General features: G+C 42.0%; 1 protein-coding gene across 2 annotated transcripts in view; it reads right to left on the reverse strand.

The window, feature by feature from the left end:
• The window catches only part of PML (PML nuclear body scaffold), a 42,057-nt gene extending 23,277 nt beyond the window's left edge, over positions 1-18,780 (reverse strand). The window contains exons 1-2 of one of the 2 annotated variants that reach the window (XM_016201687.2): positions 18,559-18,780; positions 16,471-16,937 (exon numbers count right to left, since the gene is read on the reverse strand). In XM_016201687.2, the coding sequence (XP_016057173.2) occupies positions 16,471-16,937; positions 18,559-18,705 (614 nt within the window). In that variant the 5' untranslated portion in view covers positions 18,706-18,780. The remainder of the gene's footprint in view (positions 1-16,470; positions 16,938-18,558) is intronic. The other variant, XM_016201710.2, reaches the window with a different exon arrangement.
• Positions 18,781-20,908: the final 2,128 nt, after the last annotated feature.

The raw sequence follows: 20,908 nt of genomic DNA on the forward strand, positions 1-20,908 counted from the left end.
CTTGTTAATAGACATACAATGATTTCCTGTTTATGCATTTTTTCTTTTCTTTTTGGCCAATATGGACAATGCTTTATGTAGCCTAATGCATGGATGCTTTTGCTTCTGTGAAATAGATGGCAAAAAAAAGTACTGCTAGATCAAAGAATGTGTATATTTTTATTTATTTCATAGATTTCAGCTAGCAGATAATTCCATAGCACTTACTATATGTCAGAAACAATCATAAACATGATAAATATTAACTCATTTAATCCTCCCAAAATCCTATGGGGAAGGAACTATTATGCCCATTTTAAGGATGGGGAAACTGAACAAGAGGTAAAACAACTTGTCCAAGGTCACACAATTAGTAAGTGGTAAGAGTCTAATGCAACCTGTAGTAGGCAGAATAATGGCCCCCATTCCTGTACCAATTCCTAGAACCTGTGACGATGGTAACTTACATGACATAAAGGGCTCTGCAGGAGTGATTACATTAAGGATCTTGAGATGGGGAGATCATCCTGGATTATCTGGATGGCCCCAATGTGATCACAGAGGCCTTATAAAGGAAAGGGGAGGAAGCAAGAGAGTGAAAGAAGGGAGACATGATCATGGAAGCAGGGGTCAGAGTGATATTATCCTGCTGGTTTTGAAAATGGAAGGGGGTCATGAACCAAGGAATGCAGGCAGCCTCTAGAAGCTGGAAAACGCAAGAAAACAGATCTCTGCAAGAGCCTTTAGAAGGAAGACAACCTCGCTGACATCTTGATCTTATCTCAATGAGACCCAATTCAGACTTCTGATCTCCAGAGCTACACATAATAAATTTGTATTGTTTTAAGCCCCCTAAATTTGTGGTAATTTGTTACAGCAGCAACAGCAAACTAATATAAAAACACAGTCTGACTCAAAGTCCATACTCTTAACCATTGCAATGTTGCTTTATATGTTACCAGGAAAAATACTGTTAGTTACTTTCCCAGAAATACTGTTACTCTAACCAGCAATGATAACATACCAGTCCTCCTAAGGCCAGGAGAAAGGCTCTTAGCTGGGGCCATTTTGGCCTCAATTACTGAGATTAACTTGTCCTGGAACTGCCAACAAAAAGCCTGGTAGCCAACCTGAATCCAAAATTAGGGCACTAGGCACTGGTCCTCAGCTTTGCTGGCTCTCAACCTTCCCAAGTCACCCAAGAGGGTAAGGTCTCAGGGCTTGATCCTCCTGATCAAACACAGGAGAGACTTCTTCCAGGCTAGCAGAGATTTCCTAGAGAGTCCAGAGAGTGGGAAAAGGGACTGGGGGTTGCCAGTGGGTCATGAACATTCAGCTACTCCAGCCTTGAGACACCTGATCTAAGTAAGAGACCCATCACCTAGCAACAGGGCCAGTGACTGAGGTTAAGTGGCAGCTGGAACAGAGAAAAGAGCCTGGTAGGTGTGGATCTGACCTCAGCTGTGCCCTTTGGCAGGTCACTTAACCTCTATGCACCTCAGTTTTCTTATCTGTAAAACTGGGATAATTCCCATCACATATGGGAGTGCTGTAAAGGGTCATATCAGATAAGTCCTATATAAATGTTCTTAACAAAGACAATGATTATTATAATTGAGTTAAATATTAGTGTTCACCAATGTCACTATTAATGAGAAATGCTAGGCAATTATGAAAAGAACTAATAACTCTACAACAGAGGGCAATTAGGCAATATTCATCAAATTCACAAATGTATTTATCCTTTGACCCAGCAATCCCCCTTCTAGGTATCTATTCTGCAGCTATATCTCCACATGTAGGACCTGACATCTGTACAATCCAACACAGCCCATAATGGCAAAAAACCCCACATAACTTAAGTGTCTATCACTAGGTAATGAGTTACATCAATTATGATGCACCCATACAATGGAATACTAGGAAGCTGTAAAAAATTAAGGAAGCTCTTTATATGAAAAAATTTCCATGGCAAAATGAGGATAATAATAGGAGTATTAGGAGGATTAAATGAGATAATATATATAAAAGGTTAGAACAGTGACTAGCATATGAGTGTTCAACACACATTCAATAATGAGAACAACGACTAGCATATAATAAGTGATGTACATTTCAAGTAAAAAAATCAAGGTGTAGATGTGTATGTATAGGATGCTACCTTCTGTGTTAGGAGTGGAGAAAAATAAGCATATATTCATATTTGATTATATTTGAATGAAGAAATCTTTGAAAGACACATAATTAATAAAAGTAATTATGGATGGGGCAGGGTAGACATGGAGGGAGATGTTTCAGTGTATGCCTTTTAGATTGCTTTCATGTTTGAACCTTGTGAGTATATTACCTATTTTTTAAATTAAAGAACAGAATACTAATAATTTGGGCAACTTTACAGGATATAGAAATGAAGAAGAACTAGAGCCAGTTTTAATTTTCCCTGCTTTGGACCCATAAAAAGGGGGCTGAGTCTGAAGTTGGCTTCCCTTCCTCAGAAAGAGGGTTCCAAGCCTGGAAGGGGCACACCTCAGGTGGCCTGGCTGGAGGGAGGCAAGACTTTCTGGGTCAACCACAGTCCCTACTGGGTTCTATTTCCAGCCCCCCTCTGCCCGGAATGGGGCTTCCTTGGGGAAAGTGGTCACTGCTCCCCCTCTGTATGGAAGTGGACAAAAGCCCCCAGCCTTCTGGTAAGACTGAGGTGTAGACCCTGCACCGGAATAGCCCATTGAGGTGCTGTCCCAGGACTAGGAATAACCTCCTTGGCCTAGGATTCCTTCACCCTCATTCACGGGACACTCACTGAGCACCTACTGTGTTCTTAGCATTTGGGGGGAGCCAGAGGTAACGCAGACACCAGCCCACAAGGAGCTCCAGGGCAGGAACCCAGGCTTAACCAGACAAAGAAGAGTAGCTCTGGAAAGCACAATGACAGTCATTTGTTTCTGAAATACTCAAAAGAATGAACTAAAACACCACAGAGTTAATAAGCAGTTGCTCAGCAAAGTGCCTAGATTATCCCAGAATTAAGAGAAGAAAATAGCTAAATTCTATCCCAGCAAAGCAAGTGAAAATATGGGAAAAAAAACACTCCATGCTCCCATTCACAACAGCAATTTTTAAAATGTTAAAAAAAAAACCACAACAAACAAAAAAACCCCTAGATATAATTCTAAGAAATATGAAAAAAAAAATTTAAATTACACAAAATAAAAATAATTTTAAAAAAAGAAATATGGAGGACTATACGGAGTAAAGGACAAAAACACCCACTGAGAAAGAAAGTCTAAAAAACAGAAAGGTACCGATTGGAGAGACTAAATATTTTAATATTAATTCTCCTCAAGTTCATATAAAGGTTTAAAGCAATTATTCAAATTACAAATGAGATTTTGAAGCTTAATCAACTGATTCTTAATTTCACATGATGGAATAAACAGAGCAAACAGGTTAAGAAATTTCTGAAATACTTGTGTAAGGAAGGGGAACTTTCTCTGCCAGATAACACATTATAGAACTCCCATTATTAAAAGTGTGGAACTAGTCTAAAACTCAAGAGAAAGATCAGCAGAACAGACCAGACAGTCCTGGAGTAGGCCCTGGCATCTACAAGAATGTATATTTCATATAATAAAGAAAGCATCCCAAACTAATGGACATTAAAGGGATTTTCAACAATTGGAATCTGGAGAAACTGGCTGGCGTGGGAGGGAGGGGTCCAGTTAGAGCTTTGCTTCACACACACCCTAAGATACATTTCTGATGGCTCACAGAGTTAGATGCGAAAATACCCCCATCTACTCTCATAATGGTAAAGACCTTATAACCACAAAAGAAATGGAAGAAATCACACAATCAACAGATGCAACTACCTAAGAACTATTCAAAACTGTATATTTTTTGGAAAGACATTCACAACATCCTATAATAAGAAAAGCAAGTTAAGGGACATAAGTGTTGTCTATTTAGTTTCAGATGATTATAGAGATAGCAGGAAGGAAAGGAAAAAGTTTATGTTGATAGGAGTTACCTCTTTCTCTTTTCACCTATTTAGATTTTCCAAGTTTCCATAATCCATTTCAAGCAAAGGAATCTGGATTTTAAATAGGAGTCAATGGAGAACCTTCGAAGAACATCCAATCTAGGAATTATCACAAAGCTCTACCCCTTTATGACTGTACAGTGAACTGACTATGTTGTTAATATTTTACTTCAAGCCCCAACATGTTTCCTGGGTTCTCAATCTTCCCATCCTAAACTGTCATGCCAGAGGCCACCTGACAGCAGAAAGAGTATGAGTTCTGGTGGAGGACAGACTCGGACCTGAATCTGAACTCTTCCGATTCCTAGCTATGAGGCTGTGAATAAATTACTGTCTGTCTCTGAGCCTTACTTTGCCCATCTATAAATTGAGGATAAGGATGCCTTTCTCACAGACTGCTGCGAGGACAAAGATGGACTGGTGTATGTGAAATGACCAGCACAGTGCCAGTTACACATCGGACATTCTGAAGCCATTAAAAAAGAGGGGTCATTAACTACACATGGGTAGCCCCACTGTGGTGGGTAAACCTCTCAACCTCAGACAGTAAGGAAATGTCACCAATAAGTGTGGTTTCTGGGCTGTCCCCTTCCCAGTATGGACAAGCCACCCCAGTCCAGCCATACCTCCTGCTGGGACCAAAGCAGCATGATACTAATGTTGTTCTAGGAAATAGGGTGTCTCAAATGCAGGAAGCACAAATCCTATGAAAGCAGGATAAGTGGAGGATAGCCAGCCCCAGAGCAGGAATCCAGGGCAGGGCCTGGCTTGCCTGCACAGCAACTGAAAAACTCCCCACTCCACCACCCCTACCCCCACCCTCACAAGAGCGGACTGGTAGCTTTCACTTTGGTGGAGTAGCAAAAGGAGCAGTCTCCCTTGGAAACTCAAATAATTAGCTAGAGGGCATTTAAAGGGACCCACCAGTCATTTGCACAGTAGTATGGAATGCATTTATTCAGACTGGTTTCCTGCTATGCCTTGGGTGACACAGTGGGGAAGACAAGATTTCTGAAGCTAGGAGAAGAGACAGGTAATTACAGAGCCTGGGATACTTGTAGGGAGTGAAAGCATTATTCCTGTGGCCCTCCCTCTTCCAGCTATTAATTGGTTGAGAAGAAGGTGGCTGAGATGGGAGAACCTGAGGACTCAGAGAGGAAGATACTAGAGATACTAGTTAACATACTAGTTAAGAGAAGCAGCAAGAAAAGGTGAGTGAAAGAAACCTTGTCTGCTTCACACTCTTGTCTTCTGCTGGCCTCACGCCTGTGAATGGGAATGAGAAAGTTGGTGCTTTTTCTTCCCCACTCTTCTATGTGGCCCCTGCTCCCAAGACGTGGGGCTGGTATATCCACGGTCTACAATGTTCTGTGGGGCCACATCATTCATTCAGTAGGTAGCAGGTGCACTGCTGGGTGGGACCCCTGCCCCTCCTGCCCTTTTTATAGCAGTGAATGGCACTATCTACAACTCCAAGGCCACTCAAGCCAGAGATCAAGGGAAATTCCAGATTCCTCCCTGTCCTCTGCTGCTTCGACAATAACTCATCATTGCCTTGTTGATTCTACCTTCATTTACTTAAAAAAAATTACTGAGTACCAACTGTGTGCAGGCATGGGGCTAGGATATAAAGATGACTGAGGAAGAATCCTGGTTCCTAAACCAGTTCTCGTTGCCACAGCCTTTGCTGTTGCTCCAGCCATGGCTATCTCCTTTGGCACTGTTCCCTAATAGCCCTCCCCGTCTCTGGTCTCTCCACTCCACCCTTCCCAGTGCCACCAAGATGCTATTTCTAAAATACGATCACTGTCATATGCTGAGGAAACTGCAATGATGCTCCTCAGAAGTACAGTTGGAAGAGTTTCAAATGCAAGACATTTTTAAAGCACCGTGTAAGTTATATGTTCATAAAAGAGATTCAATTTTTGGAACAGTTAGGTCACTTGGGAGAATTTATTGAGTTTTATAATAATGCACTACAATTATACAGTATTGAATATTAGTGAACATTAATGCGACATGAATTTATGTGCCAGTAAATGTTACAAGACAGTAAGACAAAGTTTATCACATAGATAAGTACAGTGATTATCAAGATATTTAAATCTGATCTAATTAATTTCAGGAAATGAAATGGCAAGAAAATAGCTAAAACAATCAATTAAAGCCATGAATAGGAAAAATATTTGATAATTAAGGTAACAATAATTTCATACTATATGAGTTAAGTAACATGGTATAAACAGGCAGTTCTCTTCAGTCATGCCAATCTCAAAATACCCCACCAATTCTAACAGCTTTGGCAGGATAAATCCAAATATAAAATATGCCAAAGCAGGAATCTGTTAGAAAATTAAATGGCTAAAGTTAATAATTAAATGTTAATGGAATCTGGTGACATAGAAACAGGCAGTGAATCCTATATAACACAAACAACTTTGCTATTCTCCTATACCTTTATAAAACTGTGTATACAATGATTTTATGAAACTTTGAATGTTTACTGTGGTTCTGCTCTTCATCACTCATCCAATAGTCATTAAATAATTTCCCCCCAACTGTAGTAATACTGTTAAGATTAGCTATCTGAAAAAAACTAAAAATAATAAATTAAAAATTGTAATACTAATGGTAATAGAGCAAGAAGAGGAAAATTAGGAGGAAGAGGAATGAGGAGTAATGTAAGAAAATTTCACTGAAACAAACAGCTTTTTTAGATTGAAGGAGCATGCCAGATTCCAGAATAGTTTGATACAGAATGCTCGACACCAAGACAGCTTCAAGAATGAAAAATATCTTTTGGCATCAAGATAGAAAAAGCAAATATATTGGGCCTCAGACGTCTCCTAATGAACGTTTTAATGTTGGAAGACAATGCAGGCAAGTCTATAAAGTTCTAAAAGAAAAAATATGACCCAGTGATAGCATTATACTCATCCAAGATGTCATTCAAGTATAAGAGCAACCAATAGATATTCTCAATGCCAAAAGACTCTAGGAATTCAGAACACAGATGTCCTTTTGGAAAAAAACCTGCTGATTGACAACATCCATCCAACCAAGAGCTGAATCAAAATTAAAAATCCATGAAAAGTGATGTCAAAGTAAAAGCACCAGTGCTGTCCACTGGAGCCACTGTGACATGGAACCAAGACTGGATACATGGCAGGTGATCATCTCGACCTTTTACAGCAGAGGCTCAGTCACTACTGTCTGAAATGGAAGCATTTCATTAAAAGCAAACTATAATGACTGCCACTTCTCAGTGTCTTAGTAATTGTTTTGCTTAATCTTCGATCTTTTAGGAAAATATTTTAGGATGAAGAAATATTTCTTTGAAGCTTAGCAGGTCCAATTTTACTTCAGTTCCTTTTCTTTCCATTAAAGTAAAGGAAAATTAAATTTTAATACTGCTTAACTAGCATGTTTCCTCTTAACAACCTAATTCTAAGGGAAGCACATTCTGAGTTCTAAACAAGTAACTTATATCCTTTATTGCAACTCAGCCCAGTGTTAGTTGAAGAGTGCCTGAACGCAGAGGCCAGCAGTAGCAGGAAACGAGCACCACCTGCAATCAGATGACTCAGCATTCTGTGTGGCCCCAACTTGTACAAGCTCTCCTGTTTGGGTTAGCTCCCATGAACGCTCTGGCCTCTTCCCTCATTTATACAAAGGGAACAGCCTCATTTTTGCAAGAACAGTTCTCTCTTCCTCAAAAATCTTATAGGAGGGTGTGGAACTTAAGGTAACAGCACAGGAAAAACATCTCAAAAGACAGGAAAGCGCTCTATTGTGTTAACAAGAGGTTGAATCTAATCAGACAACTCATTCTCTGACCACACTGGAAAAGGGAAGCTTCCCATTGGAAAGGGGCTGACCAGGCACCAAAGGGTCAGGGAGCTTCACTAACGGATGGTGGTAGACCTGTTCCTGCACTTTGGTTTCTGCTGCACTGCATTCCACACACCTGGAATCTTTCCTCTTTGCTTTAATTTGTGGTAGTTGCTGGACATTTTTCCAAGACACATGAAAGACACACTCCTCCTTCTTTTTGTACCATGCAGAACTGGACTTCCTCTTTAGGGGGCTCCATACTCCCCATTCTCAGCCTGGGAGGGAAAACATTCTCATTCTCTGACAGTGGATTTGAGGATGAGGGTGTGTAACCTTTGGAGCTGCTGCAATCACTTGGCAGCCAAGAAGGAGAAGTCCTTCTATGAGTGGAGCTGAGCTGGAGAAAATCCAGGTCACAAGAAATACAAAGAAAATAGGTCTTGGTGACAGTTTTAATATCTAATAAGGTTAGGCAAAAGGCCAGCTCCACACCTATTCCCTTAAGTCATTCACTCATTTTTCGCTTAAGCCACTAACTAAAACTTTGTCATTAAATTATACATTTGTTTTAGTTGAAACTAATACACACAAACCTCTAAGGTCAAGGTACAGCTCAAATGTCAACTCTTTCATCTGGGTTTCCCTGATCCTCCCAATTAAACACAACTTTCCCCTCCTCAAAACTGCGTCCATAATTTACCTGACCGTGTCTTCTGATACATGATGGTCCCTGCCACAGAGCACAGGGCTGTGTGTACCTGCAACTTACTGGAGACAGAAACCCTCCACACATCCAGGCTTCAAAGACAAGGATTCTTATTCTCCCAGGAACAATTACCACAGTGCGGGGCACGAAATTAATGCTCAATAAAAGATTTTTCAGTGGTTGGTTGGACAGATGGATGGATGTGATTCCAGATAGTTTAATCTTATGAGTTAGGAATCAATGACAAAAGCCTGTTAATTTTGTCTTATTGTTAAAAATTCCTCTAAAGTGTCTATGGCCTCCATCCCTGAGCAGCAAAGCCTCCTCTTTACAGCAGAGATCGGGCTTCAGGAGAATTGAGACAGGGACACTAACTCTAACCCTGATCTTGGCTTGAGTTACTGTAAATTCCTTGCTTCTTTCTCCAAAACATAAAAGGACACCAGGAGGTAAAAATCCCTTTCACTCATATTATTCACGAAAGGAAAAGCAGTTGTTCCTGGCTTTGAAACCAAGTCTCCTGGATGAATTCACAGGAAAACTTGAAAGTGGGTCATTTGTGCCCTAACTCCCGGCAGCAGCCTTTCTTCTGCCCATGTGATGCTCCTTGTAGACCAGCATTCAATCCCAGGAAGATCTCCAATCACCAATAAGATGCAAATTTACTGATAACTTCACAGAGGGCACCAGGAGGGTACCAGGCAGGGAAGGGATGAGGAGCCAGCCAGACATCTGGAGTGCAGTCTTTCAGGAGGGCAAGGGAGCTCCTTAGAGTTTGTACCCTTGGCACCTGGCTTTCCTCCCCAAGCCCTGGCCCTAAGTGGGCCCACCAAGGTCTGTCTTTTCTATTTCCTCTTCAACCAGCAGCCCTCCTCTTCCTTGCCATAAGCTTTGCCACTGCGTGATATCCACCTCTGTCCTGGAACCCTCCCCTGGTCTGCCCAGCATGCCTCTCCCCAACCTGCTGCCAATGATTCCAACTTCTGGTCTTGGGAACTCTTTTCTGTTTATGATCTCATCACACCTCCCAAACTTTATTAATCAGTCTTTTGTTTTCTCCACTCAACTATAATCCAAGTTTTTTCTGGCTACAAGCTTGAAGGACCTGGATTAATTCCCCCACCCTATCTAGTCAAGCTTCAGGATATGACACCCAGACATGGATCTCAGCTCCACCTGCACCCGAGACCCATATTACTCTTCAGTGGGAAGGCATTCCTCAGGATCCCCATCACACATGATGGAAGGGGTGGCAGTCACCTTGACCTCTAGGTCAGACAGGCCCTGGCCTCCTCCCAATCCCTTCATCTCTGTACTCTTGCAGGCCTCACCCCCACCTGCACCATGGCCTCAGTCTCCTAATGGGGCTCACTTTTCCCTGGTCCAGCCTTTTTGCTTCAGTTTCTGTTGGGCACACATACCCAACAGCATCGTGGTAAATCTCTTCAAATTCTTTATGGAATGAAGTGAAATATAAATAAGCATGCAGTCAAAGAAGCAAATACTGGTCTTCCTGCTCCCAAACTCACCACTTCGGTCACAGTAGCACAGTGCAGAGAGGACCTGATCTTTCCACTCTCTGCCTTCACCCCCATCAGTGGATTCCCAACAGAGCCCCATAGGGGGCCAGGCACACTATGTTCTATGGGACATTCACTGGTAAAACCAGAGTAAACTGCACGAGAAAGGAGCAAGCTGAGAGCATTCTTATGTCCTGGAAATTGTAGGATAGAGCCCTAATTCCTCCAGCTCATCTTGTCTGATCCCAACCCCTGCTTTCATGCACACCTTCTTTCCCTTATCTAAAGAATTCTTTGTATTTGCATATCTATATTATAAGCATTGTGTATTTTATTAATATTCTGCATCCTCCTCCTTGTAAATTTGAGTCTCAAACAAAGTTCATGAGAGACTTCTCTTTGCCTGTACCAATTCATAACCTGGTTTACTCAAGGATGAAGAGCATGTGCAAAAGGAAGTAACAGTACGTGTTCGTTAATTAGATTCTCATGAAGGTCTAAATTCAGCAGCCTCTCACTTTGTTTCTTTTTTTTTTTTTAATTGAATTTATTGGAGTGACATTGGTTCACAAAACCATACAGGTTTCAAGCGTACAACTCAATAAAACATCTGTACACTGCGTCGTGCACACCTTTACTTACAGTTTCTGAAACGCAGTGGGCTCCACACAGCCTCTGCCTGCTCCTCCCGCCTCCATGCGCTTCTCCTTCCTTATATGTCAGGCTATGCTGACACCCTTTTGGAAGCTGCCTTCCCCAGCAGATGCAGGCTGGGCAGGTCGCCTTTTCTGAGATCACTCACCTTTGTGCCTGTCTTCTTCCTTTTGCCCCTAAATTGACTAAGCACAACTCCAGACAGAGATACTGGCAAGGGATAAGGTAAACTAGAGGGCAGTGTGATAAGGGAAGCTATCAAAGCACAAAGTGACTGATGACAGTGAGCCGGTTTCCTCATGGCATTCTGCAGCCCTGACTGTTAAGAGCAGATCTGGTTCCTTCACCAGGCTGTGACCTCACAGAGGACGAGGGCTGTATCTGTTCATATTTATACCCTATTATATAGCAGAGGGCCTGCCACACAGTAGGAAGGTGGGCTGAAAGAATGGATTCCACAGGCATGGTGATCAATGCCAATGGCCCCACTTTAAGACCAACTCTGGTGCTGCCCTCTAATGTGTATCCTAATCAGCTCAGTGTCCAAGGGTAGAGTGATTTATTACTGGAAAAAGTTGTGGGTTATTTCTAGAACTGAGGCTTTGTACAGAAAAAACAAGTTAAGAAGCTGAGTTTTTCCAGTAACCACTGGTAAATTGTGAAACAGTTGAACTATGTATGATTTTTAAGCAATAGGGTTAAATTTTTTAAGCCATCTGTCATACTCATGGGTCCAGAATCCTGCCCTCTTGCTAGCTGAACCAGCCTAACCCATTGTACCTGGGGAGAAATCCACCCCTGCCTCCCACACTAGAGCTGGAGCCACTTGTAAGCTACCTCCATTTAGGAGAGAGGCCCCATCCTCACTGCAGGAGTGGGAGGTGGAAACTGTGGTTTATACAACTGTTGCCAGCCCACATCAGTTACTAAAACTACATAATCTAGATGTCAACATTTACATGTGAGCAGATGACACAGAACCACAGAACCGATAAAGAGAATCAGCAGCCAAAATGGGGACCAAATTGATTCTTGGCCCAAACTTAAAAAAAGGGTAATACAGGAAACATAAAACATCTAAAAATTGGTTTTTTGTTTTTGTTTTTGTTTTTTTTAAATATATCTTTATTGACATCAGAGAGAGGAAGAGAGAGAGAGATAGAAACATCAATGATGAGAGTCATTGACTGGCTGCCTCCTGCACACCCCCGACTGGGGATGAAGCCCACAACCCGGGCATGTGCCCTGACCAGGAATTGAACCTTGATCTCCTGGATCCTAGGTTAACCGCTGAGCCATGTCGGGCTGGACAGTTTTTCTTTTTTTTAAATCCTCCCCTGAGGCTATTTTTTTCCATTGATTTTTAGAGGAAATGGGGGAGGGAGAAAGGGTGAGAAACATATTGATGTGGAGAGACACATGGATTGGTTGCCTCCTGCCCAAGCCCCAATTGGGGAGGGGATCAAACCTGCAATCCAGATATGTGCCCTTGACAATCCAGGTACATGCCCTTGACCAGGAATCAAACCTGCACTGGGTCTGCAGGCCAGCGCTCTAACCACTGCGCCACACTGGCCAGGGCCTAAGTTTGTTTTTCAGGGAGATTAAAGAACATACTGCATAGAACAGGCTGACAAGAAAAAGCATACTGAGAACATGAACCTTTTTGGCAATAAAAAAATATGACTGTTAAGAAAAACACAAAACAAAACTCATCATAGGTAGTAAATAGTAGAAAGTGGGCTCCTAAAAAAAACCAAAAAACAACAACAGTTGGTAAATTAGAAAATCAATTCAAGGACTCTCTGAAAATCTGGAAGAAAAAAAGCAAAGTAACACAATTAATGAAAAAAAAGGATAAAAGATGTAAGAGATGGATTTGGAGTTCCAGTATCATAGTTGAAAAAGAAAAAAATAAGCAAATGAAGGGAAATCAATATATAAAAAAGCAGAAGACAACATCTTTGAGCTGAAGAAAGACTTGAATTTTCCGGTGAACAATGTCATAGAGGAGCATTGGAAAAAACACACAAAACTCTATCTTATATAGCTTGATCAATCATTTTAAGAAAGAAAATAATTATGTGAAATCCTTCGCAAACAAAAATTGATTAACCACAAAGAAAAAATAATTAGACAATAACTGAATTTCTCATTTGCAACACTAGGAGCCAGAAAAGCGATGTTTATATAGTCCAAGATGAAGGGACTGTGATGGTGACCCCAGAGTTTTACACCAGCTAAACTTTCCTTTATGTGACAGCAAAAGAATATGCAAGTTAAGACCCTTAAGGCCTCAGAAAGTAAATTTTTTGAAAAACAAACAAACATAAAATTACTTGAAGTAGTCCAGCCAAATGGGAAATTAATCACATTAAGTAATTCAAGAAAGGGAAAGACATGCTGTAGAAAAAATTACTGCGAGCAATGAAAGCAATTGAAATCTAAGATATGGATAACAAGCACGGTATAATGTGATTATGACAATAACTGTTAAGAAAAGATGCTTAGAAAAGAAGCATTAAAATTTTGGTAATAATCTAGAACTAAAATTTCATGTTATTGCAACTAAATCTGGGTATAGAGAAAAAAAGAGGGGAGAAGAAAAAGTATGCTAAAAGCTTTATCTTTAATCTGGAAGAATAGTGATGATCTACTCATGAAAAATGTACAGACACACACACAAACATGTTCTAATATGTTTGCTAAGAATTTAAATGAGTAAAAAGATATGCATGAGATATAATATATGTATATATACAGATGTGTGTGTGCTGTATAAAGGATACACATTTTTTAAGTACTAGGAATATAATAGTTCAAGGAATATGCTAGGCCCCAAAGAAAACCTCCTATAGTCTCAGGTATTAAGTGATTGGACTGTAGAAATTAACATCAAAGGTAGAAAGCAAACATTACAAGTCACTTGAAAAGGAAACATTAATATCAATATGGAATATAAGACCAAAAGCTAGTACTTTGAAAAGATCACTGAAGTAATCACAAATATATATTAGAAATAAGAAAGGAGATGTAGTTAAAGGTATAGAAGAGATTTTCAAATTGTGAAAGATAACTCAGTATGAACTGGAAAATGTTCCAGAAGATCTGTCAAGATCCAAAGCAGATCAATATCATAGAGAAATAATCCCTTCAGAAAAGGCACCAGTCTCAGTTTTTCAAGAAACTTCGATAAGCCTCAATTGCTTATATCCTTTAAATTGTTATAGAGCAGAAAAGGATAAAAATAGTAAGGTTTTAACATTTATTGTTAACATGTGCCAAGCATTATGCTAAGTAATTTATATACATTATCACATTCAAAAGAGGAAAGCTTACAAATTCAATGAAAGAGATTAGTATAAAATAGGTAAGAAAACTTGACAAAGAAATCACACATATTCATAAAAATTGATCACATCTATAAGTATAGGTAATAGCCTAAATAAAATGTTATAAATGGAACCTAGTTATGAATTAAAATAGTATATCATGACCAAATAGAGATTTCCTCCTGGGAACTAAAAAATGGTTCAACATTAAGAAACCTATTAATATAATTTATCATACTAAAAGGTAAAAGGAAAGTTTAATAAAGTCCAAAAGAACACTCAGTCCTGAGTGTTTAACAAATATTTTTATTTGTTAAAAATAAAACAAGATAACAAAATTCTTGGTAAACAAGAAATGGGAAAGCAACTTTCTCAACGTGAGTTTTGGAAAGCTACCTAAGGAAGTCAATACTAAAAAAGAAAACTTTTCATGAATGATAGGAAAAAGGCACAGTTGCTTTTTCTAACTACTATTATTCAGTACTGTTCTGGCCAATGAAACAAAGCCATAAAGTAATGTGTGTAAATACTGAAAGAAAAAAGTTTTTATTATTTGCAGATATGATTGTTAACCTAGAAAATCCAAAAGAATAAATTTAAAAACTTATAAGAATAAAAGAGTTTGATATAATTGGCTAGACATAATTAATACACATAAATTAAGAGCATTAGTGAATGCTAATGATAACCAATTAGAAATTATAATGGAAAAAGTTCCATTCTCAATATTATTAAATATTCTAAATTTAACTACAATTGAAAAGTTCAAGACATACGTAAATAAAACTATAAAACCCAAAAGATATAACCAGAGATGAGGAGGCCAATTCTCCCCAGATTTACTGCAATTTCAATCAAAATCCCAATGAATATGTAAGTTCTGAAACTGTGTAAGAGCAAAAGAAAGCAAATTATTTTTGAAATATGGGAACTTTCCCTATAAAACATAAAGCTTCAGAGCTGCTTATAACAGTAAGGATTAGCATAGGAATAGTGAAATCTATGGCACAGAACAGAGATTTACAAACATACCCATAACTACATAGGCATTTAGTACATGATAAAAAGGGCATTTCAGATTGGGGCAAGAGCAGACTATTAAAATCATTCAATGAAAGTTAAGAGAACTGGCTTTCCATATGGAGAGAAAAAAGTGAAAGGTTTCTACCTTATATATACCACACACGAAAACAAATGCCATTTGAATTAAAGATTTAATTATATAAACAAAACCATGAAATTATTAAAATAGAATATAAGAAAATATTTTTAACATTGGCATGGGAAAAAAAATCTTTCCTAGGGTGGTCAAGCCAGAAACTATAGAGGGAGATTGATGGGTTGGATTACATAAAACTAAAAACTTAAACACCGATACCTCATGTTGTATGAAGTACTGTGTTTGCACTGTAACAGGCTCTTACAATTAAAGAGATTAATTCCTCTAAGGGGAAAAAAAGGCAAAGGACCCAAATAGGCAGTTCACAAATGAAGAAAAAATGGTAAACATATGAAAAGCTGCTTAAAAATAAGCAAAGAAATCCAAATTCAAATGATAATATCCACTGTTGAGGGCCGGGGAGCAGGGGGAGGGAGGGAGGCAGTGGGAAGTGCAGGTGGTAAGCCTTCTAGCAGGAAGCGAGCCACACTCAGTTCAGCAGGAATGCAGTTCTCAGTGGGTCCCCTATCCTTCACTTTAAAATTATGTCCCCAAGACAAGCACACAATACACAAGCAATCTACTGGGGGAGGGTGTCCCAAAATTCACACAGGTATGCTACCTTTTCGGCCAAAAGGGATAAAAATAAGACCTCAAAAGACTATATACTCCCTATCTATGTATGTATTCACAAAGAAACTCTGGAAACATTTAAAACTAGTGACAATGATTACCTGGATGGGGGAGGAAGAAGTGGTGGGAATTAGGAAGATTATAAAGAGAAACAGAGACTTTGCCCTCTCTCTATAAGTTTTGTTTGTAATTTTTGAATCATAAATGTATTATTTATAAAAAGAAGAAAAGAAGAATTAAAATCTTGTGCTGTTTAATAAAAATAATGATAACTGGAATTGATTGTTTTTTCCACACATACATTCCCAGAGAGCAGTGTTAGGTTTTGACTTTTCATATAGAAACTGCCTGCATCTGTCTCATCCTAGAACCAGCTATAGGGTGCAAAGTCGATTCTGCAGTATTATTTACTACAGGGGGAAACTGGAAACTATTACCGTCCACTAGCATGGCACAGCACAAACTGTGGTCGCTGCTACAGATGCTGCTTGTCTGATCACACCTGGAGTTGCAAGACCCTAGAAGCTCCCTGTCCACTTTCTCAGCTTTGTGACTCTGCTCCCCAGTCACCCCCTACCTGGCTCTTGGATGCGCCACCCCACCCGCTGGCTCACCTAGTCAGTGTAGGGTTGCGGTGGTTGGGGTTGGAGCAGAAGATGTTGTTGGTCTTGCGCGTGCCCTCTAGGAACTGACACATCGACTGGTTACGGAGCTCTGCCAGGGGCCGGGCCTCGTGCTTGAGGAACCACTGGTGCGCCTCGAAGCACTTGGCGCAGAGGAGCTGCTCGCACTCGAAGCACCAGAAGTCTGCCGGCTCTTTGCAGCGGGTGCAAGCGGCCTGCGAGTCCACGATCTGCCGGTACACCGACAGGCGCCGCTGCAGACTCTCGAAGAAGACGTTATCCAGGACCCCAGCGTTAACGCCAGGGGAAAGGGGCGCCTGGCAGATGCGGCACAGCATGTCTGGGGCCTCCAGGCATCCTGAGCACAGCGTGTGCAGGCAGAGCAGCAGCTTGGGGCACTTGGCTTCTGCCTGGCAGCCCTGGCAGCGCAGGAACTGGAACTCCTCCTCTGTGGCTTGCTGGGGGACCAGAAGAGAGGAGTGAGATCTTAAGTTCCAGGAGTCACCCCTGCCCACCCCCATAGGTCACCTGTCCCAATAGCTGGAGGCTGGAATGCAACTTCATAGGACATTCCAGGCAGTCACTGGACGATGCAAACCCAGGCTTATCAGTATTCCAGTTTCCCATTTTCTCAGGCCTTCCCACTGTAACTCCACAATTTACTGAGCATCTACCTCCCATTAGACACAGTACTGGGCCCTGAGATACAAGGATATATAGGATACATCCATCCCTACTATCACTGAACCCAGTTTAGAAAGGAGATACATTAGGTATCAACCTTATATAAAGTTTAGTGGTTTCTCAAAAAGGTAAGCATAGAACTACCGTAAGATCTGGCAATTCCACTCCTAGATAAATATCCAAAAGAACTGAAACCACTGACCCAAACAGATAAGTATATACCCACATTCATAGCAGTACACTATTCACAACAGCCAAAGGTGGAACCAGCCCAAGTGACCATTAAAGGATTAACAAAATGTGGTATATACAATGAAATATTGTTCAGCCTTTAAGTGGAAGGACATTCTGCTAAATGGACTAAGCCAGACATAAAAGGTCAAATGTATGATCCCACTTATATGAAATATCTACAGCAGGCAAATGCACAGGGACAAAATAGATAAGAGATTACCAGGGGCTGGAAGAAGGAGCTATTGCTTGAAAGGTACAGAGTTTCTTTTTGAGGTGATGAAAAAATTCTGGAACTAGATGGTGGTGAGGGTTACACAACATTGTGAATGTACTTAATGCCACTAAATAGTACACTTAGAAATGGCTATAATGGCAAATCTTGTGTATATTTTACCACAATTTTTAAAAATACAAAAAAGTGCTTAATACAGTACATGGCACATGAGAAGTGCTCATAAATGTTAACTACTGTTAAGCAATATTATTCCTAGTTGTAATTATGCAAATAATACAAATTACTGCAACTGGTGTTACTTGTGCTTTCAAAAGGGCCTCAAGGAACATAGAGCAAGTGATCTAAGTAGCTCCTTTTGGGGGTGGGAGGTTAGGGATTTGTTCAGAAGACCGAGGCAAAGCTTCTGGGTGGAAAACCTAATAACCCGCCTTGGGACTGGGGGTTGGGCGGGCAGGGTGTCCCAGGAGAAGTATCTGGAAGACTTCCGGGAGAAGAAACCACAGGAGCTGCTGATTCACCTCTCTCGTCCGGGCCAGTTTCCCATTCGGATCTGGTAGTTGGGTTTTGTTTTTTCCAACGTGAGCCTCTCCCCGCAAGTCGTGCTCTAGGCAGGGGCAACTGGGCTACTACTCTGGGGTCTTCGTCAGAGCAGGGGCAAGGAGGCATGTCGCCAGGGCGCGGTTTGGAGAGTCCGGTTCACTGCTGCGTGGGAAACAGCAGCCCAGGAAGTCTCCCCCTAACTCACCCTGGTCATCTTTTTCATCTTTTCTACTCTCCCCTACTCCTACTCGAGCCAAGAGGGTCAGGACCCTAGGGTCTGGTCTTCCCTTTGTGTGCTTGGCCAAGTTCCCTCTCCTTTCTCACCTCTCCTCCCATCGCAGCAAATTAACAAAGCCTAAACCCCATCTCCCCAAACTCAGTGGTACCTCTGTGGGGCTGTGGTCCGGGCTGGGCTCCTGGCTTTCGGAGAGAGACTCCGGGGGAGGCATGGTGGGCACGTGGGGCAGTGCAGAGTCCCCCGAAGACGGAGCGGGTGCAGGCCCCTGCTGCATGGACCCCAGCGCAGTTTCCATTCTCAGTTTTTATCTTGCGGGGCGGGAGGAGCTCAACTGGAACCCTGCGCCAGACGGCAGAGTTTCCGGAGCTCGGTCGGAAAGGGGAGTGCCAGCTCAGGGCCAGCCTTCCCAGAGGAAGTGAAACAGGCGCTGGGGCGGTTCTAGGGGCGGAGAGGGGGACTGTGGATTTTGAAGACACGCCCAGAGCAGGGAGGAGGCAGAGGGAGAACAGTAGACGCCCATCTGACCTGGGGTAATGGGAAAGTGTCAGAACTGACACCAAGGAGGGCGCACTCGCCAAGGGCTGTGAGCTGTTCATTGGCACGCAGTCGCGCGGCTTTGTACCAGCCCCAAGCTGGGAGCTGGGGGCACAGAGATGAGCCATTTATGGCCCTCGCTCTGGAAGAATCCCAGATCTAGTGGAAGGACAGGCCCCCAAACAGAGATTTTCATACAGCATTGAGACTGGCTGGAAAGGAGGTCCCTCCGCTAGGATTTGGAACAGTGGGAATTCACCAGGGATTCAAAGATTGGGAAGACACTTTAAACAGAGAGAATAGTCCGTAGAAAGGCATGGAGTTTGAAACAAGAGAGCTTGTTTAGAAACTAGTTCTGGTTATTTTCTGATTTAAGAGGGGACCCATGAACAATGTCAGCCCATGAGTGGACTGGGGCAAGATCCTAACTAAGGAGATGGACCAGTTTTGTGGACTATAGAGCCGGTTTGGAACCTAGGAACAATGTGATTTGCTGTGCATGTTAGGAAGCTCACTCTGACAACCTAGAGGCAGGTGGCCTGGTCTAGGACAGTGGCTGTGAAATGCAAGGAGGACCCGAGTTAGACAATAGGACAAGACTGAGTGCAGATGAGGAGAACAGGATGATGCTTTGGGTGACAGTTGGAAAGGCTGGTGAATTTTAGGCAATGGGGGATGGAGGAGGAAGGGGGAGAGCTAGTGACAGGGTATGAAGTGTGAGGAGAGAGAGCAAGTTACCTCTTGGCCAGCTGAGAAGCATGCCAGACCCCTAGTTGGTGAGGGGAGAAAGTACAATTCCAGGTGGTTTCACTGTGCCAGCACCCCTGGTTTCAAACTTCAAACCATCCCAGCCACTATGCTGACCACTTTGTACCCATTCTGTGCTATTCCAGCTTGGAACTGACTAGAAGGGGTGGTTACAGGGCTTTGCTCTTGTAAAGGCTTTTAGTCTGAGGGTGTGTATGGAGAGGAAGTGGGGGAGGCCTCAGGAGCCTGCTCTACCTACCAGCCTGATCAGTACCCCTACAGCTTTAGAATTAGGCCATCAAACTAGAAAAAGCCAAAGATGGTGAGCAGCCATCTGCAGAAGGTCTATTGCTAGGGGCTGAGGGGCCTGAGAAGGCGGACTGGCTTGTGGCTGTGACAAGGAAAGATTTATTAATCTCTTTGCTCATTTGGAAGACAGCTTGCCTCAGTGCCCTATTGGAACTTCTCAGAGTAAGCTCCCTGTTTGCATTTGGGTTTTCTCAAGCCATGGAGAGACAAGTTACCTCTGGGTAACTGGATAAAGAGGTGTGCTGTTTCTGGCCCTAGCCGGTTTGGCTCAGTGGTTAGAGCATTGGCCTGCAGACTAAAGGGTCCTGGGTTCAATTTGGGCCAAGGGCACCTACCTTGGTTGCAGGCGCAATCCCAGGCCCTGGTTGGGGCTCAAGGGGGAGGCAACCAATCAGTTGTGTCTCTCTCACATGATGTTTCTCTCTCTCCCTTCCATTCCACTTTCTGAAAAGCAATGGAAAAAATATCCTTGGGTGAGGATTAAAAAAAAAAAAAAAAAAGAGGTGTGCTGTTTCTGGACCTAAGGACTGAGAATATCATCTCTGGCTGCTCTGGAGGGTCTGCCCATGATAGCTCTGTGCTAACCCCTCATTCCTCACTCTGCTGTGCTCCCTGAGGTCTGCACATGAAATTTTTCTCGTTTTGTGCCAAAGTTCAGGCCCTCCTGCCCCACCTTGACCATAGTGACCTAGTCAACAAATAAATACGGAGTATCCACTCTGTGCCAGGCCCTGCTTGCTGGGCTGTGGGCACACAAAGTGGAATAATTTGCTGAACATGCCCTAGAGAAACCGTAATTCTAGATAAGCCTCCACTCCCTTTCCGGCATACACCCCCCCAGTATTTGAGTTTGGAGAGGGAATGGTACAATTTCCTTGCCTCTGGGTAAGATTTGGTTCCTGAAAAAT

This window comes from Miniopterus natalensis, chromosome 1, assembly GCF_054644295.1.
Source record: "Miniopterus natalensis isolate mMinNat1 chromosome 1, mMinNat1.hap1, whole genome shotgun sequence".
Classification (NCBI taxonomy): domain Eukaryota; kingdom Metazoa; phylum Chordata; class Mammalia; order Chiroptera; family Miniopteridae; genus Miniopterus; species Miniopterus natalensis.